The sequence below is a fragment of the Castanea sativa genome, chromosome 5 (assembly GCF_040712315.1).
Source record: "Castanea sativa cultivar Marrone di Chiusa Pesio chromosome 5, ASM4071231v1".
Taxonomy (NCBI): domain Eukaryota; kingdom Viridiplantae; phylum Streptophyta; class Magnoliopsida; order Fagales; family Fagaceae; genus Castanea; species Castanea sativa.
In genome coordinates, this window is record NC_134017.1 from 67,488,018 (window position 1) to 67,512,207 (window position 24,190).

At 35.2% G+C, this 24,190-nt stretch overlaps 1 protein-coding gene across 1 annotated transcript; it reads left to right on the forward strand.

Annotated features, from left to right (window-relative positions):
- The first annotated feature begins 20,240 nt into the window (after nucleotides 1-20,240).
- LOC142633386 (uncharacterized) lies at nucleotides 20,241-21,007 on the forward strand. Its single transcript, XM_075807620.1, has one exon. It carries the CDS (start codon nucleotides 20,285-20,287, stop codon nucleotides 20,747-20,749), a length of 465 nt encoding a protein of 154 aa, XP_075663735.1. The 5' UTR covers nucleotides 20,241-20,284; the 3' UTR covers nucleotides 20,750-21,007.
- Nucleotides 21,008-24,190: the final 3,183 nt, after the last annotated feature.

Consider the following 24,190-nt stretch of genomic DNA (forward strand, 5'->3'; position numbering starts at 1 on the left):
GAAATATAGAAATTGAAATGTCAACATATGAATTTATTAGGCCATTTATACCTCTTCATCCTTCGTTATTCAAATACAAATCTGAGCCTTTATGCTCTAAACAAGTTTTATTATCCAAAGATAATACATCATTATTTTGGTGCGTCCTTCTACTTGGTATGATTTCAATGACTCTTATTTCATTGCAATTCAATTGGGTACAATTGCAATTGCCCAAACAAACAAAAAAAATGTAGTTTTAGGTGAGTCATGACTTGTTTGAGAGCCAATTATCTCCAAGGTATTTGCACACAAATACATCTTTAAGCAATTTTTAAAGTATAAAATCTATGTTACACATTCACTATGTATATTTAAATTTTTTTTATTTTCTATTCAAATTTTATTTATTATTTTCTTTTCATTGGTAGTTAATGGTATCTAACATATTTTTTATTTTTTCAAATATATAATTAAAAAATAAAATTGTTACAAATATATAAAAGTAATAATAATTTTATAGAATATAACATCAATAATTTGTCTATGAACAACATATTAGACCAGAAACAAACAATTTTTTCCTCGGAATTCTATCAACAACCAACATGTTATTAAATTGTCCCAACTAATATTAAAATGGTATAAAATATTAATTGTCAAAACTAATATTATACTGCAATGTTTTGACTTTGAATCTAACTTGCCAAACTGCAGTGTATGTTAAAAAAATGATAGAATTAATATGAAAATTTGACAGTTTTTCATTAAGTAAAGGTATGATTCGATGAAGTAGATATTATGTCGAAACCCCTCGTCACCTTATAGAGGGACTGTACAAGGTAAGGAAGAGTTCAGGTCTATTGATTAGAGATAGTAGCCCAACCCTTATTTGGGAATTATATCTCCATTCACTACTTCCTCTAGTTATGAAAGCAACTAGGAATCTCTTTATTGAGAGAGAGAAAAAAAATATTATGATAGGAAACTCAAAGTTACCTGTATGAAGTATTATTTTTGATGCGATTACTTTTGTCAATATATGTATAACTATATGAATGTTCTTAGTTGCATCATCTATTATTAATTTGGATACTAAAAGCAACTACAAATCTCTTTATTGGGAGAAAGGAACTATTATGATAGGAAACTCATAGTTAAATAAATGAATTATTATTTTTGATATGATTAATTTTTTCAATATATTTATAACTATATGAATGTTCTTAGTAGAATCTTCTATTATTTGGATACTCTAAACTTTGTAGACATAAACATTAACATTAACATAACAATATATGTTTTTTTTTGTTCATATGAACATGACGATGTATGAAAATTTTTATGTAAATTAATGAATTTATTTGGTCGTTTGCACCTCAGTGTCATTCTTTGTATTGCTTTCATTGATTAAGGTAAAACTTGTGGCGTTAGAAAGATAATTCAAAATAAAACAATTTTCCAAATTAAACTATCCTACATATGATGGTGCACCCCCATCCTATATTCCAGAACAATAAGGTTATAGCCCATTTGCAATTGTAGAGAGGGAAAATTCCCGACCTATCACAAGCTGACACATCATACTACCAAAGTCCACAAAATACAACCAATTACAAAGCACCACGTACTGCTGCTAGGTTTTGCCATCACTATTCAGAAACCAGTAGAAATTCGCCAAGTGTCATTGAAATAAAGGCATGAAACTGCATCAGCAGGTGTAAGCAATGACACAAGCAGCTCCGCACATGTAAGCGATGACACAGGCAGCCTCGCACGTGTAAGCAGTGACACAAGCACTCAGCACGTGTAAGCGATGACACAGGCGGACCAATCAAGCTGTGACAAGTGTCACCAATCAAACTCCGCCACGTGTCGCTCACCTACCCCTAAACTCCTATAAATAGAAGCCTTCCTAAGACATTTAGGAGGACACACAGGACAACACACAGAAGGACACAGACAAGACAGAGAGAAGGAAGAGGAGATCTTGAGTTCAGAAATCCAGAAGCTCTGCCGGAATCAAACCCCGAAGCCTCCAAGAACTTCAAGAACTTCAACCTCGAATACAAACAACATTCGAAGCAAAATCATCCAAACTACTCGTCCAGATCTCAAAGTCACTTTGGAATCAAGCTCAAAAGCCTCCGAAACCTCGACAAACCACAAATTGGTGAAGCTCTACGGATTCAAGCCTCCAAAGCCCGAAGAACTTCCACCACAGGCAACCAAAATACGAAGAACAATCAAAGAGGAATCATCCAAATCATATTCCTAAATCTCAAAGTTCACTGGAATCAAGCTCAAAAGCCTCCAGAAACCTCAACAAACCATAAATCAAAGAAGCTCTACGAAATCAAGCCTCTAAAGCACCGAAGAACTTCCACCACAAACCTTCAAACACAAAGAACACACAAAGAACACGAAGAATACACGAAGAACACGAAGAACACACGAAGAACACGAAGAACAAAGAATTTCTAACAAGCTCATAGCCAGAGATTCATTGTAATTCCGTTTCAAAGATCTTCAATCCATTCCTCAGCCAAATTGAAGAATATCAAAATCACATTACCACAATTCCAATCAATAAATCTTTCAAGGAGATCGAATCAGAGGATCACTCTTTTGTAATTACTGAGAATTGTACCACACATTTATCAATACAAATTCGTATTTGCGAAACTATTTTACTTGTTTGATTTATTTCGAACTAAGAAATTTAGGCTGAGTTTGGATACGGATGAAAATTATTGCGTCTGCGACTTCAGCGTTTTTTTTTTTTTTTTTTTTTTTTTCCTTCAGCTGCACGCGTTTCATAGGGGAATCGGCTACTGTTTATGTTACTGTGCATGAACAGTAGCCGATTTTGTTGACTTTCAGCACATTTGTGGGTCCTGTGTACTGTTCATGGGACCCACAAACTTCACTTTACAGATTTTTTTTTATTAAAAATGGGTCCCACGGTACTATTCACACATTTAAAAATTATTTTGCTACAGTGTTTTCAGTTTTCAGTTTTCAATTTTCAGCAATAAGCTCTATCCAAACGGACCCTTAGTCGTCTACAAATTCTGGCACGCCCGGTGGGACCTCTCTGCCTCTCATCTCATTCTCCTTCAAAGAAAAAAATCTTCATCATCTTGCTACCAACTTCAATGGCCTCTAGCAAGAACATTCAAGCTTCAACAATAGCTACTTCAATTAAACTTGGTACGGCTACCACCAACAGTTGCATTGGAGCAATCAATTGTAGCCAACCTAAAGCTCATAATAAGCTTCAATCTCAATCAACCAAGGAAGCCAAGGTCCAGACAATCATCTCCTTAGACCCTCTTAAAAGAAACAAGGTCATCAACAAGGACATCTCCATCTTGGAACACCTCAAGTATGGGGGCAAATCCCCTTCTTCCTCCACAAGAAGCTGGTCGCACGATTTCTCTCATCAAAGGGAACCCAAAAGATGAGATTTCACGTGCTCACTTCAATTCACTTCCTTCTCCATCATCTGTGGAAGTTGTGTCGGTCATGATGACTAACACCTCTACCATGGAAGAAAAGATGGTGAAATGGAACAAGGGTCGTCCTTCTCACAAAAGCACTTGAAGATAAGGACCTCCAAATGCAACTTTAATGAACAAACTCGAAGTACAAGATCTTGGAGAATCGAAGCCATGGTGATAAATTCGCATCTGCAAAGGATGATGAAGGGAAAGAAATTGAAAATACTCCCCGAGCAAGAACAATCCACCTCGATGGCCTCGATATCTTGTCCAACAAGCGGGACATGATAACGAACACCATACGAGCACAATATGGAGGTTCTTCCACACATTCTCTCATGTATTCAAAACCTTATACGAAGCGCATTGACAATATGAGAATGCCAAATGGGTATCAACCCCCCGAGTTCTTGCAATTCGATGGCAAGGAAACCCTAAGCAACACATTGCTCATTTTGTAGAAACTTGTGAACGCGGGGACTCGAGGAGGCCTCTTTGTAAAGCGGTTGTTCGTTCCTTTGAAAGGAAACGCCTTTGATTGGTATACGGACTTGGAACTGAGTCGATTGATAGTTGGGATCGGTTGGAAAGGGAGTTCCTTAACCGGTTTTACGGCACGCGCCGCGCGGTAAGCATGATGGAGCTTACCAATACTAAGCGATGGAAAGATGAACCCGTTGTTGACTACATCGATCGGTGGCGTTCTTTGAGTTTAGATTGTAAGGATAGACTATACGAAATATCTGTTGTAGAAATGTGCATCCAAGGCATGCATTGGGGACTTGTACATCCTACGAGGGGTAAAACCCCGAACATTCGAAGAATTGGCAACTCGTGCGCACGACATGGAATTGAGTATTTCTTGCCATGAAAATATGAAACCTCCCATACCTGAGGAAAGCAGAAAGGAAGTAAAGATGAATGACAGGAATGCAAAAGGCAATCTCAAAGACCTAATAACTGTTAACACTACCATAGTTAAGGTTCCAAGGAGAGGAGCAAAGACAAATGAAAAAAAACTTGGAGGATGGCAAAAGAACGAAGTGCGTCGTCTGACCTTTAAGGAACGTGAGCAAAAATCATATCCGTTCCCCAATGAAGATGTGCCAAACATCTTAGAACAACTATTGCAATTACAGCTGGTTGAATTGCCAGAATGCAAGCGACCAGAAGACATAGGGAAAGTCGATGACCCTAACTACTGCAAATATCATCGCATCATTGGCCACCCAATTCAAAAATGCTTTGTCTTCAAAGAACAAATCATGAAGCTTGCCAAAGAAAACAAGATTGATCTAGACCTTGATGAAGTTGTCGGGTCAAACCATGTGACCATTGCTTGTGATGTACTTCCAACTCTCTGGCAGGGGGCAAACACCAATAAGGCTTACAAATTGATTGACCAGGAGGGTGTAAGGATCGGCCCCATCAATGGGAAGTTCCTCAAATGCTTCTATACCTGAAAATCAAGAATTGCTCCTCGGTAAGAGCTTAAACTACCCACTGCAGCACTACAAGGGTACATGATGTTTTCCCACTATCTTTGAAAGTGCACAAATAAGGAGAAATTAATCCCACTCTATGTCACCAATTGTGAGTGTGGCGTAGTGGTTGGATGTCCATGTCACCCTTGAGGCCAAGGTCTCGGGTTCGATTAGAGATGATACCCACTATTGCACAATTGGTACCCATGAAATGCCGTGGGGTGTAGGGCGAGGATTACACACGTGAGCCCTACCTTTTTGTAAAAAAAAAAACAAACAAACAAAAAAAAAAAAACAAAAAAAAAACAAAACAAAAAAAAAAAAAAAGAAAAGAAAAAAAAATCATCAAAAACAAAGCAAAAGAAAAACAAAAACAAAAACAAAAAAAAAAATCATCAAAAAAAATTTTTTTGGTTGAACTACGTAAATGACTTGATCCATCTCCAGGGTACGTAGGCAGCTTAGTACTTTTCACTAAGTTCAGTCACATAAAAAGAAGAAGGACTGCCAGTTTAGCTTGAAGAGTTTGTCCAAAGGTCGTCAACATGCTTTCAAGAACCCTTTGATTGACAAGGAGTCGCTTAAGATCAATCAATTACTCACTATATGATGTTCAAAGATCATTGTGGTAGAAAGTGATAGCTGCAAAGAATTGGTGTTACGTAGCTTTCCTTGAAATAATGATAACTTGATTCTCGGTTGTGGAGTAAAATAATATCTTCAACCTCTGTTGCAAGGAATGGAGTCTGCATGGCATTGCTCATCTTTTGTGGACATATTCCCACGTCTCTGAAGTATACTTTGCATCACTTATCTCCTGGGGGCATTTTTTTTGTACCTTTCAAGTCTAGGCTATGTTGTCTCTCTTCTAGGATGTGCCACTTCACAACTCTGAAATTTGAACCACATCATCTCCCTTCTGAGTGGTGTTGTTTCACATCATGTCTCTAAAATCTGGACAACGTCACCTTCCTCCAACATCTGAAGTTGATGTTGCATCATCTCTCCTCTAAGGGCATGTTCGTGCAATGTCAAAATCATGGCGGCATTCTTCTCACATCTTCAAGGTTTTATTGGCATCTCTTTGCATCCTCAAAGTCTTGATGGGAGCTTCTTGAAACTTCAAGCTTCATTATAAAGGCCAATATTAGTGCAGCTTCTGTGCAAATGAAGTGTTGACGTAGCTTCATGGCAAAGATGAATGTTGGCATAACTTCTGTGCAAATGGAGTGTTGACACGACTTCATGACAAAGATGAATGTTGGCATAGCTTTTGTGCAAATGAAGTGTTGACGTAGCTTCATGGCAAAGATGAATGTTGGCATAACTTCTGTGCAAATGGAGTGTTGACACGACTTCATAACAAAGATGAATGTTGGCATAGCTTCTATGCAAATGAAGTGTTGACGTAGCTTCATGGCAAAAATAAATGTTGGCATGACTTTTGTGCAAATGAAGTGTTGACGTAGCTTCATAGCAAAGATGAATGTTGGCATGGCTTTTATGCAAATGAAGTGTTGACATAGCTTCATGGCAAAAATAAATGTTGGCATGGCTTCTGTGCAAATGGAGTGTTAACACGACTGCATGACAAAAATGGATGTCGGCACGACTTCAATATAGATGAACTATTGGCCCAGCTTCGATGCAAATGAAGTGTTGACGTAGCTTCATGGCAAAGATGAATGTTGGCATGGCTTCTGTGCAAATAAAGTGTTGACGTAGCTTCATGGCAAAGACGAATGTTGGCATAGCTTTTGTGCAAATGAAGTGTTGACGTAGCTTTATGGGCGATAGCATTATTGCCTAGCTGAATATCTTTATGGAAACGTCGTTGCAAAGACGAATATCACTAAAAGATTGTTGATGCAAGAAAAAAATGTAACAACACGAAGGCATGCGTTCTTGCAACGTTGCTATCAATGAAATACAAAGTCACTAAATGAAGGCAAACACTTCTATGAGAACGTCAGCGTGAAGTTTGATATCAAAACCCAAAGATCAAAGGAAATGGCTGCAAAACAAAAACAAGCAACAACAAAAAAAAGCAAAGTCGAAGAAAATCACATTTCATAAATAAATAATGAATTAAAAAATATATATATAAAAAAAAAAAAAAAAAAGATCTCTACACTTTTATTCAGAAGATTACACTTTGAATAAATGTATGTATGCCGTATGGCTTTATATAGAAAAATTTCTGAAATGAGACAAAAAAATAGAGAGAGGAGAAGTCCAACAATGTTTTGCTTCTCTTCCAAATTTTCAAAGTTCTCGACAAAGATGACCCAAAGAATCAACATTCGGCGGCCTCCATAATGTCTTCATCCTGTCGGGGCCGCCACCGAAATTTGCATCTGTCGGGGCGGCCACCACAAAATTAGACCGGAGAGAGAAAGAAAGCCATAAGTCCAACAAAGACTCACGACTTTCTCGTCCAAGTTTGTGAAAATCAGACCTTATTTCACAAATGCGACACCACGGGGAGTCTTCTACGACCTTCGATCCACCTAACCTGAAAATTTCAGGACCCGGATACCCGGCCACGCGCCGCCACACATGGCCAAGAATTTTCAGCGACCCGCCCGTTTCTCATTCAAATCTGCGCAAATCTGAGAACAATTTTACAAAACTAATACCACCATTAGAGCTATCAGCCTTCGATCTACAAAACCTGAAATTTTTAAGTCCAAACGATCAGCCACGCGCCACCACGCGCCGCCACAAGCTCGCGATGACCACCAGTTTAGTCCATCAAAACTGTGCAAATCTGTGCACAATTTCACAAAACGGACCACATAGCAGTCTTCTACGGCCTAATGATTACAAGATCTGAAAATTTCAAGCCCAAACGATGTGCCACGCGCCGCTTGAAGTTCCGACGAAGTGACACGCGCTCCCACGCGCCGCCAACAAGCTCCACGCGCCTACACGCGCAGGACCATTGTCACCACGCGTCACACGCGCCAGGCCAATCCGATGACGTCACGGATGACGTCATCAACCCGGTTCAACCCGAAAGCCCGACCCGGATCCGGACCGCCTGAAAAAAAAAAAAAAAAAAAAAAAAATTGGCAAATTAAGTATTTAACTTGGACTTTGACCAAAAAGTCAAAATTTTCAAAACGGACCTGTCCCACTCAATTTTTCGCGTACTTTCCAATTTTGGGGTCTGTTTTTTCAACCGAGACTCGAAAATTGCACAACAGTCCAAATTCTAAAAAAATTGACTTTTGCACAAATTTTGATTAAAAGTCAAAATTTTTAAGATTGACCTGTCTTGTTCAATTTTTCGTGTACTTTCCAAATTTTGGGTCTGTTTATTCATTTGAGAATCCAAAATTGCTCAAATAGTGTGAGTCTACAACTATTGGCTTTGGTGTAAACTTTGACCGAAGATCAAGATATTCAAGCAAAAACTTGTCCTGTCAAGTTTTCGCAAAGATTTTAATTTTGAAATCTAGGTATTTGTTTTGGACTTAGAGACTACATCCGCTTCTCCAAAGTACTAGCGGTATCCAAAATTTAAGCTCTCAAGATCATAATTTGAAATCCATCCATTTGGTTTGGATTCCCTCAAAATTATCCTCCAGACTTGATCAAGACTCTCCTTTCAAAAACAGACGAACTCTCACAAGTATGTCTCAAGATTGAGATTACACTGGGTCACTATTTCAGCCAATTATTTTCGTCGGTGCCTACCAATTCTCATCCACCGTTCCCGTTCGGCACTTACCATTCTCATCCACCATTCCCATTCGGCGCCTACCATTCTCGTCCACCGTTCCCACTGAGAAGTCTCATCCGCCATTCTTAAACCACCCAGCTACCATTCTTCATCTCTTCACTATAAATAGAAGGGCCGGATCCGTTAAATCCATCAAGAAAAAAAAAACACATACACTGAGTCATGAAATGAAAATTTGCTTCTTTCAAATTTTCAAATCCTCCTTCTCACAGCCAGTTCTCACTATGGTCTCGTCATTCTCAATACCGAGCAACCAAGATCACTTCATGATCAGTTTGAAATCAACCCCTTCATGGTTCAGTAGCAACCCTTCTCACAACATCATCACTGTTTTAGGATTCAAACAAATTTTGTTTCCTCACATAATGACCACGTTTGTTCATAGAGTTATTCATAACAAGGTCGGCATCGTTGTTCCATGCTTTCTTGGATTTGGTTCACCAGGAAATCCAAGTCCAGGCGAACACCCGTTCACGAGACCGGAAGCTTCATAGTCTCTCTTCAATTGTTTGGTCTCCCAATAGAAGCGGTGGTTCGGAACAAACGGCGGCTTGGCTGGTTTCTAAAACCCGGGATCACAAAGTTAGCTCCATCTTTCATTTGTTATGCTTTCCCAATAAAGTTGCATCAAGTGAAGATGGTAAGAAGTGTTGGGGTATCCTACAAATTGTCTCCCATCCAACACTTGTGATGACCTCCGAGGTACCGGCTCATCGAGAAATTAGCCTTTGATGTCGGTGAAGGGTTACCAAAGCCTCATCCCATGTTTCCGCCATCATGGGGTCCAAAGGTCATCATTGCCGGTACCACAAAACACACTTTACGGGAATTACTCCAACTTAAGATCGGCTTGAAGAATTTCGAGAAAATATACTTCGAAATTACTTCAACTTAATGTCCGTCGGTATGGTCCGGTCACACGAGGCACATTCAATGACTTGCCGTCGGACATCATTCGGCATGCGACGAGTCCCACATCCGAAGGTGTACTTCCCAGAGGCATCTACGCCAGAGAGTCCCTAACATGCAGGGTCAGGGCCATGGTGTTGTATGTCTCACCTATTCACTTGGCTTCATCACCATCTTCTTTCACCATCAACATCAACAAACCCAAAATACTCTTCCGAAATTACCTCAACTTAACCAGAGTGATGTGATGACACAAGCACATTCAACCACACTCCCACATGTTCTCTGCATGTCAAAGTATACCACTTGAGATATAACTTCACCGAAGTCCTTAAAAATAAGAGGCTAGCTCCCGAGCTACGCATCTTGTATGCCAACATTCTCACCTCTTCTCCATCTTCAACACCTGTGATCGCCACCAACAATCCAAAATACTCTTCCGAAATTACCTCGGCTTAACATCTAGAAATGTTTCAATCTTGCAAGTACATCCAACTTCTTGCAAATAACTTTCAGCCCCACCAACCCACTCCAAGTACCATTGAATACTCTTCTGAAATTACTTTGACTTAACCTTTGCTCAGAAAGCTCGGTCACACGAGTACATTCAAATACGGGCAGACCCCTTCTCAGTCTCATCAAAACCTTTCATATGGGTGGGTCTACTCTTCTGCAATTACTTCATCCTGTTAAAAGCTCCACCACCATCAGCTATTTCACTAGAAGAGTCAAGCATGAAAATCCATTTTTTTCAAGACCCATTCGCTCACCACACTCAAAAAAAAAAAAAAAAAACTGTGTGCACGAACGAGTCTCGAGGAGGCATTTGTAGAGAGGGAAAATTCCCGACCTATCACAAGCTGACACATCATACTACCAAAGTCCACAAAATACAACCAATTACAAAGCACCACGTACTGCTGCTAGGTTTTGCCATCACTATTCAGAAACCAGTAGAAATTCGCCAAGTATCATTGAAATAAAGGCATGAAACTGCATCAGCAGGTGTAAGCAATGACACAAGCAGCTCCGCACATGTAAGCGATGACACAGGCAGCCTCGCACGTGTAAGCAGTGACACAAGCACTCAGCACGTGTAAGCGATGACACAGGCGGACCAATCAAGCTGTGACAAGTGTCACCAATCAAACTCCGCCACGTGTCGCTCACCTACCCCTAAACTCCTATAAATAGAAGCCTTCCTAAGACATTTAGGAGGACACACAGGACAACACACAGAAGGACACAGACAAGACAGAGAGAAGGAAGAGGAGATCTTGAGTTCAGAAATCCAGAAGCTTCTGTTTCTATGGGAATCAAGCTCGAAGCCTCCAAGAACTTCAAGAACTTAAACCTCGACTACAAACAACATTCTAAGGAAAATCATCCAAACTACTAGTCCATATCTCAAAGTCCACTGGAATCAAGCTCAAAAGCCTCCAGAAACCTCAACAAACCACAAATTGGTGAAGCTCTACGGATTCAAGCCTCCAAAGCCCCGAAGAACTTCCACCACAAACCTTCAAATACGAAGAACAATCAAAGAGGAATCATCCAAATCATATTCCTAAATCTCAAAGTTCACTGGAATCAAGCTCAAAAGCCTCCAGAAACCTCAACAAACCATAAATCAAAGAAGCTCTACGAAATCAAGCCTCTAAAGCACCGAAGAACTTCCACCACAAACCTTCAAACACAAAGAACACACAAAGAACACGAAGAATACACGAAGAACACGAAGAACACACGAAGAACACGAAGAACAAAGAATTTCTAACAAGCTCATAGCCAGAGATTCATTGTAATTCCGTTTCAAAGATCTTCAATCCATTCCTCAGCCAAATTGAAGAATATCAAAATCACATTACCACAATTCCAATCAATAAATCTTTCAAGGAGATCGAATCAGAGGATCACTCTTTTGTAATTACAGAGAATTGTACCACACATTTATCAATACAAATTCGTATTTGCGAAACTATTTTACTTGTTTGATTTATTTCGAACTAAGAAATTTAGTCGTCTACAGCAATCATAACTATTTTCCAAAGGACCAATCATAATTAATTAATTATAATCACTCTTGTCTAGTCCTAATTATAAGGATATGTATTAAGCGCTAAAACTTGATTTGGTTATAATTTTTAATTTTGTGTTTCGATTGAATCACGTGTTTGGTTTTTTGGTTGTTTAAAACTTCTAAGTATATATAAAATGAAGAATTTAGAAATCCAATAGTTGAATATATATATATATATATATTTTATAATAATATTCATTTTCAGCTCTTCGCGTGTTGGTAAAGAAAAAAAAATGTCATAATTGGCCCAAAGCATGCCCAAACCTTGAGTGTGTGACATTAATTGAGTTTGAAAATTTTGGGTGTTCTTCTTCGAAATTAATTTGTGTACACTTCACTTCACCGCAAAATAGTCAAACCTTGCCCCAACATTTGGACATTAAATCTAGGGTATGGCTATGATTTCATCTAATATAAGTCAAAATGTAGAAGAGACGTGACTGCATATCTTTATATGTTCCTATTGCAAAAGTTGAGTGCTTCTATAACTGATTCAAATGAATCAAATCAAACTTCTTTTAATTAGCAACATGGGCTGTGGGATTTGTGTTTGTCACACATGTATAAATCAAGCCTCCATGTATACTTTTTTTGGGTGATACTCAATTCTCAAGATGTTGGCAAGGTAACATGTACATATACACAATTAGTAAAATTTATATGTAACTTTTAAAATTTTAATAATATAATTTCAATGATAATTTAGTTATTGGAAAAAATACATAGTTTATTTATTAGTTATTTTGTGACAAAAGTTAATTTATTAGTTATTAGCATAGATTTGGAGTACAAGGTTTTAGTGATGATGTTTACTATATATAGCAAAAGAAAGAGTTTTACAAGTTGCTCATGAACAATTTGACTAGTTAAGCTTGTTCGATAAAAAAATAAACTAAGTTTTAACATATAATCTAATTTATTGATGATCCTAAACTCAACTTATGTTCAAAATAAAATTAGATGAACATATATTCCTAAATTTTAACACTTTACATTCCTATAAAATATATGTGTGCCTCTAGTACATATAAAGAAACTACACTGTTAAGAATATATATATCCATGCCTTTGGTGCATTCATTGCAAATACACTATTACTCGTCCTGTATGTAATATATAATCCCATGCCGCCAAATATCTATTTGTATGAAATATCTCCTATAATTTATAAGACTGATACGAGATAATTGGTCATTGTTTGTAATATATTTCTCTCCACACAATAAATGGAGGCTTAAGGTTTAAACTATGAAGCTTACAGCCGTGTAATTCAACTAATGAGCACATCTTAGTGTTTTCAATGGAAACATATACGGTTCAAATCTCTCTCACTTTAAATATCAAATTATAAATAAATATATAAATTTTATTCATAGAAGGTTCAAACTATGAATGAAATATGCTAAAGTTAAGGACTATTAATTTTTTTATGAAATGTTTACTATTGAAATGAGAATGAATACGATTAATCTCATATCAATACAACATACTAAATAAATTCTCTAATTATTTTTTGTTTTGTGATTAGAATTAGGCAATAAAATTTATAATCTCTAATATTAGTCATATAATATTCTGAAAAAAAAAATAGTTGCTTTACTCGCCGAGAAAAGGAGGGGGGGCTTAATTTGTATATCCCCACCCTAACTACGCGACCAAAGGAAATTTCCTGAATGCCGGCTACAATGCACTAGTCAACACACTCAACATGTACCAATTTTTGGTTCTTCTTCTTTTCCCAAATTTCTCTCTCACATTTGAAATTTTGAATTTAATTGGAAACTTACTCCCATTTACTGCTGTTGATAGAGACTACTACTCCAAGCCAACTTACATATCCTCATATACCGTACCCCTCTATAAATACCTTTAAAATCCCATATTCTTTGCCATTTTCAAACTATTCATATAATTAACCCTCTCTTACTGCCTCTCTCCGCATACGCATACACATGCACTTACACACAATGACAATGAACTCATCAAAAATCATGCTTACCTTGCTGGTTTTAACTATAAGTATAGCCATATCTCTTTCAACTGTTGATGATGAATCACATGTCAACATAAAGAATGATAACGCTAATGAACATGTGTTACCAGAAGGCGAGGAACCATCCTTTCTTCCAAGAAGGGGTCGATTTCTTGCTCAACAGGTCAAAGCTGTGAGAACTTGTGAAGTGTACCCTAAACTCTGTCGCGATAAGAACAGCTCGAGTCCTAATTGCTGCAACAAACAATGTGTTAATCTGATGACAAACAAACTTAACTGTGGGAAGTGTGGAAAAAAGTGCAACTACTCTGAAATGTGTTGCCTAGGGAAATGTGTGAACCCATCCAGTGATGAGAGACACTGTGGCCAGTGCAACAAGAAGTGTAGCAAGGGAAGTTCATGTGAGTATGGGCTATGCAGCTATGCTAACTAAAGAGTTGTACTAATGCTTTTCTGGTTGTAACAACTAGCAAAGATGTTATGCTTCATATATATAAGTGGCTAGGGATAAAATGTGATAATAATACATACACAGGACCAAAGGAGGAAGTATGATTTTAGGTAACAAATAAAGCCAAGATGATCACTCTTTCATACGCTTTTGCCAACATGCATATCTATTGGTGTGAAATATATTGCTTATCTTGTTTTCGGTGTAATTGGTGTGATACTATTTAATTATTGGTTTTGTTTTTGACGCAATAAGGTATAGAATTACCTCTCTAACTTATAATATTTGAGTACGCTTAATTCTTGTAATTGTAATTTCCATCTATGCTAAACCACATCACAAATACGTATATATGTGGGTACGTAATTGGCTTTTATTGCAACACACAATTAAACATGATTTTAGTATGTGAGAATATTGTGCTATCTATTAGTTGATTGATATACTTTTCGATTATTTGGGCACAATACTTCTATCAAAAAAGAAAAATTATGCAACGTTCAGTAATATTCTTATAAATTGTGTAATTTTATTTAATGTAAAATTCTCTCTCTCTCTCTCTCTCTCTCTCTCTCTCCAATACAACATGCAAAACTTTTATTTTGCTTCGTTTTTTAACCTTCGCCGCCACCGTCGTTGCCGCCCCCCCCCCCCCCCAAAAAGTAATTTCTATTTACATTTTTACATTGGAAATTTGAACTAACTGATTAAAGGAAAAACTATTAACATTAATTAGGGGTGTGCATGGGTTGGGTTAAGTCGGGTTAAGGGAATTTTTTGACCCAACTCACCATGGTGGGTTAAAAAAATTCAACTCAATCCAATCCATCACATAAGTCCAACCCAACCCACATGGGTCGGGTTGAACCCATGAGTTGGGCAATTTTTTTTATTACTATTATTATTAAATTAAGCATAAAAAATATAAATATAAATATATTTTAAAAACTCAAAAATTAGTATCAATGCTACTCTTTAAAGGCAAACAACACTAATGACTAAACAATAATAGTAATTTACTAGGATTTGTGTGAATTAATTGACTTTTATATAGGATAGGAAGAAATAATCATTTTTAAAAAAAATTATTAATTATATAATATATTTTATATATATATATTAAATATATGGATGAGTCAGGTTGGGTTTGAAATTTTATGACCCAAACTCAACCCGGCCCGCTATCAAAAACTCTTTTGTAACCTAATCCAATCCACCAAACTTTAAAAACTGACCCAACCCAGTGGGTTGGGTCTAGTCAATTTTAACGAATTGGCTGCAAACCCTTAAGTCATTAATAAATAAATAACATACTAAATGATAAGAGGCCCAACTCGCAAAGGCAACAGCAGGAAAGCATCATTTTAGCACAAAAATAAGAAATAGAAAGAAAGCATCATTTTAGCAACCATGCATGTGAATAGAATAGTGACTATGACAAGGCCAACCTAGAGTTGAATTTAACAGCTAAACCAATGGGTCAGACGTTTGACTGCATCCTAAACCGGCATCTTGGACTTTTCGTCCTAACTCATCCATGGAAAAAGGATGGGACTCACCTTTGTGTGATTTCCACTGCATGTGCAACGGTGATACCGTATCAAAAAAATTATTATATTTATCGGAAGAACTATTAAAACGGTTCTCCTTAGTTTTGTTAATTGATAAAACGTTACCGATTATACAGGTAGTCCTTTTAATGAATCTAATAATTTTTTATCCCTATTCATGACCGAAATCTCTCTTTTCATTTTTTTTTTCTATTTTATAATAATCATCTACTAATACTTTACAAAAAAAATCGTATAATACATCATATATATATATATATATATATAGACACGCACATAACATAGGTACCATCTTCAGCCTTCTTTTTTTTTTTTTTTTTTTCATCACTTACGGAAAGAACTTGAGGTAATTAACTAAATCTACGTGTGTGGTCTGAATGTAATTTGGAAAAAGTATACAGGAGTCATTGCCGGTATAATTTGATTTTTTTTTTTTTTATAATTTATTTAGGGCCTAAAAGAAAACTCTTCCTTATTTTATAGTTCCTTTTTTGGTATATTTTGTAATCATTCGGAAACAATTTTTTCTCAAAATCAAAAGTAAATTTTTAACAATCTTTGCACGTACACAAAGCTCAAAAGAGTCCCAAAACATAAAAATTCGTAATCACATTGATTTAAAATAGCCATCTCTTAAAATAGCCATCTCTTAGGAGGAAGTATTCCTTTCACTATATATATATAATTTAAAAAATAAAAATACAAAGGGAAATCGTAAGGAGAAAGAAAAGAAAAATGGAATCAGATATTGTGAATCAAATATTTGTGGTATATATAATGAAGCGTATAATGGATTCATGTGATTGTTTTGCTTCTAAGCAGTGAATAAGGCTTTTTTGTTCCATCATTTCTATGGAAAGTGATCCTTTCAATATTTTTTATTTGAACTAGATCTAGTTTATAATCAAATTATAAATTATAAATCTAATTGTATTAACCGTTTCCTCTTCCACCCCTATAAAACAAACAACCTTGGGGAAGGGCATTTAGATTGCAAGCCTATTGTTGGGTTAAAATGAATTGACCCCTTGCAAATTAATTAATTACCCAAGTTAATTAATTAGTCAAATTACATGCAATAGTGTGGTAGCACAAACAAATCACCAAATAACTAAATACAGCGAAAAATAAATTTGACAGAGGTGATTTGTTTACAAATGGGGAAAACCACCAAGGCAAAACCTCAGATGGTGAATTTAAGGTTACCACTTTCGAGAATCTACTATTATCAATCATAAGCGATTACAAGTATAAGGAATTTTACCAAACTCTATGGCCTATCCCGAAATATCAACCTACAGTTGAACTCTTACTCTAATACCTAATTGGACTTGTATTGTAGCGGCAATCTCTCCGCTCAATGCACAAATCACAATACGTGACTAACTAATGATACACGGATCCCAGTACGTGACTAATTCTTTTACACGAATCCAAGTACGTGACTCACTCACCAACTTGAGGAAGATTTTTGACTGCAAAGTTCTTCAGTTCATCAACAATGAAGATCAGGGAGTTTCTTGGTCACAAAACCCTTAGCGTAAAGAAGCAGTAGTTTCTCCAGAGAGAATGATGAACTATGTCACAATATGCTTGTATTTTGTTTGTATACACTTTGCATATCCTGTGCATAATGCGACGGCCTTTAAAATAAGCCTTATATGTGTCTAAAGTTGTGAAAAAAGAGACCATATATAAATATATTACAATATGCGTATAATTAGATTTGAAAAGTTTGATTTTGTAATTCTCGACTAATACAGCTTGTGTCGAGCTTGTGTCGAGGTTTAACATTAAATCTTGATAGAAATGATTTTGTCGAGTCTTTTGTCAAAGCTTTAATGAACAGTACATCCTTCACTTGTTTTTTGGTCATACTTGAATGGCTTCAATACTTAATTTGAACACTTGTTTCTTAAAGTACTAAACTCATTCTAGGTCTACCCAATTACAAGTAAAGTGCATTTTGTTAAAGGACTAGCCAATTACATAAAATATGTCCTAACACCTATAAAGGATCAAGGATACTTATATCATTTGCACATAATAGTAATAATAATAATAATTGTTCAACCAGCAAAGTCCCTTAAGATCGAACAAGAACCAATGCCAAATCCTAACTATACTAAAACTAATTGATATTTTAACATAATAATAAGAACAAAGTTTCTCTCCAAACTAATTTAGAGAGAAACTCTTCAAACTTCTCATATATTTATTTTTTGGGTGTGAATTTTGAAAATCTAACTGTTAAATTTCATGTTTCTTATGTTCTTAACATACGTATCAAATTTCGTTCAAATTGGATATTATTTACTATTTGATCAATTAACTTATTTTTTATATACAACTTTAAATCACAAAAACTTGAAATTATAACATTTATTTGATGACATAGCAATTGATCTTTGATCTTCTTAAAATTTTGTAAGCATTAAGAATGTAATAAGAACATGCAATCTAACAGTTAGATTTTCAAAATTCACACTCAATATAAAAATATATGATGAGATTGTAGGGTTTCTCTCTAAACTAGTTTGGAGAGAAACTTTGTTCTAATAATAAAGAAGAGAAACTTTATTCTAATAATAAAGAGAAATTATTATAAAATAGACGTTATAAGTTCATATATATCATATCAATAATATAATGGGTTCTAAGTTAGTGCCAACACTATAAGTTAAATTTCTATAAAATCTATTAAAAATACTAATAACAAAAATAATAATAATAATAATTTGGTCCACCATGCTTTTCCAAATAGTTTTATGATAAAAGCCTAAAAGGTCAAAACATAGACTGCATGGAAGTGCTTCCGTTCCGGTTTTTTGTTTTTGTTTTTGTTTTTGTTTTTGTTTTTTTAATCTCGGAAAAAGAAAGTTGTTTAAACTTCTAACAATTATAGCATAATTGCGTTCCTTAGGAATAGTAGTTTTTTGTCTTGCAATGATATTTGCAATTCAGTCTATGTGACAATTTAATACGACCAATCATTTTTTATTTTTCGGATGATATTATGAGTCCGTTTGGATAGAACTTATTTTGCTGAAACTGAAAACTGAAAATTGAAAACACTGTAGCAAAATAATTTTTAAATGTGTGAATAGTACTGTGGGACCCATTTTAAATGAAAAAGTTGCTGAAAAGTGAAATTTGTGGAATCCATGAACAGTGCATTTGTGCACTGTTCATGGCTGAAAAGTCAAACCTTGTGGCTGGGTTTAAAAAAAAAAAAAAAAATGAAGCAAAACGCGGACGTGAGACGCAGACTTGGATCCAAACGCATTCTATGATTGGTAAACAAATTTTTTCTCTTCGGCGTTTGCAATTTTTTTTTTTTTTTAATTTTACCTTTCATTGCTGAGACCTTTTTTTTCGTTGTTTGCAATCTAACGCTCTGTTTGTTTTGATGGAAAACTTTGTGTAAAGATAGTTTTTCATATTTTCTAGTGTTTGGTAGTATAAAAAAAGATGAGTCAAAAGAAAACTATCTTTGGTCAACATAAAAAGTATGACTTATTTTTAGAGATTGTTTTCTATTAAATTTTTTTGGAAAACAACTATACCTCACAACAAGCTAAATAAAGGAAGTTAGGAGGTTGTCTTATAACTTATTTAAAGTTGCTACCAAACATTAGAAAATGAGATAGTTTTATAGAAAATACTTCTTGAAAAATGACTCAGTTTCTAGAAAATATTATTACTGAAACAAACAGAGCATAGGGAAAACCGGAAAAAGAGACTTACAGAGCCTTTCCGAATCTCTCTTATATACGTGTTGCTCTTCCTAAAGTGCTCTTTCACATGTGTTGCCGCCCTTTTTTATAAATATTATCCAATTTTCAAAACTAATATTATATCATGCAAAGTTTGATTCATAATTGTTAAAATCTTAAAAATGACATTGTGATCAATGTATAGTAATTGAAAAAAAAATATTAATGATATATCCATGAGAGTGAAGTAGTAAAATTCACAACTTGTCGGTTTTTCAAGTTAGTTTAAAGCAAAGATAGAAATTTAAAACTTTTTGGCTTTTCGTTATTCTAGCTTTGTACCAAGTCTATCATTTGTTTAAAATACTAGTAATATGTAATCCCACCGAATATGGCATAACCATGAAAATAAATATTACCAACGATTTATTTATTAGGGGTGGATGGAAATAATCTCGCTAACCACAGATATATGATCCATAGGAATTAATAGTAAGGAGCAGAAGTGTAGGACACAGTAGCCTACCCTGCCTACCACCTTAAATGTAATCTGTGTCACTTTTTCAATTTTCCCCTAATTTGGAGCTTAAAAATTCTTTGGAAGCCTAACTTCGTTTACTGAATCCTTTTGTAACCACTGAATTAGACCATCTCACCAATTAATGAACACAGCATATGGCCCATACAACTATGAATTTTACCTTCCTTATCATGGCCTTCCAATTCTCTATAAAAATCTCTATCTCTAGCTACATTTTTATCCATTCAAACTGTTCCCTCTTTCAATTCCTTAATACTTCAAATATCTCTCCCAGTTTCCCTTATATTACACACACTCATACACAAAATCATGATGTCCCCAAGTGCTTTCCTTATGCTAGTCATGCTCATGGCTTTAGCCATTACTAGGGTAACACCGTATGAAAATGACTCATTTCTCAATGATGAGGATAGTGCTACAAAGCGAAATAACCTAGATGATGTTCCTTTCTCTGAAACCCAAGAACCGATTTCTCTTCGAGGAACAAGTCGCTTCCTTGCTCAGAGCTCCCGGGTCGTGATGACATGTAACAAATACCCTAGGGTTTGCCATGCTAAGGGCAGCCCAGGGCCAGATTGTTGCAAGAAGAAATGTGTGGATGTGAGGGTAGACAGACTTAATTGTGGGAGGTGTGGGAAGAAATGCAAGTACCCAGAGATATGCTGCAAAGGTGAGTGTGTGAACCCTATGTCCAACAAGAAGCATTGTGGAAACTGCAACAACAAATGCAAGAAAGGGACTTCCTGTGTATATGGGATGTGCAGCTATGCATAAAAAGACCCAACTTCAACAAATTAGGATAAACTACTTCTTTAGCTATTCTTAGAAATGATTGTATAACTTATTAAGAATGATAAAATTACTACAAATTTTACTACAAGATTTTAAAAATAATGTTGTAAGGAACGTAATTAGAGCCACCATAACAAGATAATAAGTGGATCTTATATGGCATACGTAATAAAATTTGTGATTTTACTAGTATCACTCGTAACTTATATTATAGCTATTTATAAATTTATGAAATTTGTATCTATAGGCAAACCATCAATATATATGATGGGCTTTTGTCATTTCCATGCCTCTGTATATATACATGAGTCATGATAAACTTCATATAATATAACTCTTTGTTATTCTTATTCTACTTATGAACTTTTTGATTAATTAATAGTTTAAAAACTCCCTAGTTGGAGTATACGTTCTCATCATTTTTAACAAGTCAAATTTCATGTGAATTGAATGTTATTTACTATTATATCCAACGCTAATATTTTATATATAATTTTAAACTATAAAATTTTGAAATTTAAATATTTTATAGATAAGAGAGAAATTAAATTTTAATCATCATGAAATTTTGCAAGAGAAGTATAAGAAAAAAATGTAAGCCAAAAATATATTTGATAAATTTCGTATGAAATATAACATTACTAAAATAATAAAAATAGAAAAGACTAATGCAATTTTTTTTTTTTTTACGAGATCAATATGAGCCCAAGCAAGATGATTTCCTTAACCCCCTAAAGATTGAAGTGCAAGTTGTCTTGCTCTCACACGCAAACGGGAAAATCATTAGGATATTAGCACATGTTTTCTATTGTATATCTTACTTAGTCCATGATTATGATTAAATTTAAGAAACATTTTTCTAATTTTCAATAACTCAATAGTTAGGAGAAGAAGAATTTGAACCAAAATAGTCAATACCGTACCGGTACCAGCCGGTATATACCATACCGATACGTATACTGGTATTGGAATGCCAACGTTTCGTACTGGTTTAAATATCAACCAATTTCGAGCAATACCGGTCGGTACCCAGCGTACTAGCCAGTACCAAAAAAAAAAAAAAGATTTTTTTAATTTTTAATTTTTGAATTTTTGTAAGGGCAGAATGGTAACTTATTTGCATTAACTTATTAATATTATTTGTTTTCTTAGTATGTAATAAACAATTAAACTTTCTATTTTTTATCTTGTGTTTTTTTTTCTTTTAATTGATGTTAAAGTCTAAAACCATGAATAATTTTTTCTAAATTAAGGTAATGTTTTATGATAAACTTTTATATTTATTATAATATATATACACACACACATATACATACATACATCCATACATACATATATATATATATATATATGTATATATTTATAAATATAAAAAATAATGGTAATTTCGAAATGGTACACATGTATTAACCGGTACTGAAATATATCGTTCTACTAATCAAACCAGTACAGCTTCCGATACGAGATTGACTCTCTTGATTTGAACTCAAAATATTGTCGATAGAAACACAATGAACTTGTTTGTTTATTTTAAAAAAATAAATGAAATATTCTGTATTCATTTTCAGTTTTTTGCGAAACCCACCACTAAAAAACTAGTTTGGTTTTAGTAGTTTTACTTAGTTTTTATTTTCAATATCCTAAAAGTTAGATTTGAATACAAAAATTGAAAACAACCTTTCAACATTTTTGTTTTCTATAAATATGAATATAATCGCATATTCGTAAATATTAATAAAATACAAAGTTACTTTTTTTGAGTGATGCAAGTGTGTGTGCAAGTGAGAAAAGTTACTTTTAAAAAAATAATAAAAGATGATGACTAAACTTGGGTATGATGTATTCTATATCTTAAAGAACTTACCAAACACTACCAAATGTGAAAATAATTTTTTTTTCTATACACCATTTTTTGAAACCAAAAAAATCCTAAGGTATAAACCAGTTAAATAACAAAGCTCTTGGAAAATTCAAGAGACATTAATTGCCCTTAATTTTATTTTAATCAAGTGGCTGTCCATAAGTCAACGATCACGTGTATAATTCTTTTTTTGAACTAGTACGTGTATATAATATATATTCACATTGTAAATCACTTTTTTTTTTTTTGCTAACACATTGTACATCACTTTGAGAGATATAAAATACAAAAATTATTCAATGCCTTTCCCTTTATTCTTTCCCTGTCCTTTTTATTTTGTATAAACCTGAGACACTTCTCTCTCTCTCTCTCTCTCTCTCTCTCTCTCACACACAGATATATATTATTAACGTATATAGTGTTGTGGGCTTTAGGCCCAACTAGATTACTTGTATAGCACATATTTTTATACTACACTCTTACGGTATTGCACTCATATGCCTCCTATATAAAAGGCACTCATGTATATTCTTTTATGGTGAAAATACAATACACTTAATCAATACTTCTCCCAAATACACTTATTCAATATTTCTAACATGGTATCAGAGTCACTACTCTAATTTTCTTGTGTCTTACAGTCTTGTCTTTGTTGGTATTTTCCGCTGCCTCAACTTCTACGATCAGTAAGCCCTCTCAGTGCCCTTTCTCGACTGCTTCGCCGCTGTTAGAGGTCCTCAGGGTTGAATCCTTGCCGCCAAAAGCTCCATCTCCGCCGCCAAGACCATTGCCATCGTCAAATCTGTCACCTCTGACCTCTGATTACGACACAAGATATAGCATAGTGTAGATCGTCAATAGATCTACTCAACTTTACCAGAAACTTCCATGCCTGAGCCTCCACGTGCTCTCACGCGCCGCTCAAAGTTTCAACTAGACGAACCATGCGCCTCCACACGCCTTCACGCACTGCCACGCGCCTGATCTGGACCTGTTAACGTCATCGATTACGTCATCTACACCACATCAGCCCTAGGTGACGTCCTCACTGCCACATCATCCTGAAGTCAACCGCTTATGTCATCCACAGGTCAGCTGCTTACATCATCTATGACATGCTGCCGTTGACTTTGACTAGCATTGACTTTACCTATTGATTTTTTGCTAGAGTTGACTTTTTGTAGTCCAAGTGCTCTTTACCTAGTTTTGCGCTTAGATTTCATTTTTGCAGTCCATTTTTGCATATTTTGCTTCTAAATGAAACAATAAGGATAGGTCTTCTTCTTGCAATAATTGCCGCCGACAATCCAACACACATTTTTGCAATTTTTGCAAACGTTTTGGCCACAATAGTGAGACTTGCTATCATCGTAACAAATCAGCTGTTTCAATTTATATTGCTATTGTTGCTAACATTGAGAGTGTCCAACCAATGGCTCTCGTCTTTGCACAGTCTAAGTCTTCATGATGCACTTTCACCATGTCCATAGATGACCTTAAAAACATCATCGCCAATGTCATTTGTATGGTTGGTAATGCATCTTATTCCTCTTCTCTCTTAG

Coding starts and splice junctions, on each gene's coding strand:
- LOC142633386 (XM_075807620.1), top strand. CDS start 20,285: ATGATGTCCCCAAGTGCTTTCCTTATGCTAGTCATGCTCATGGCTTTA.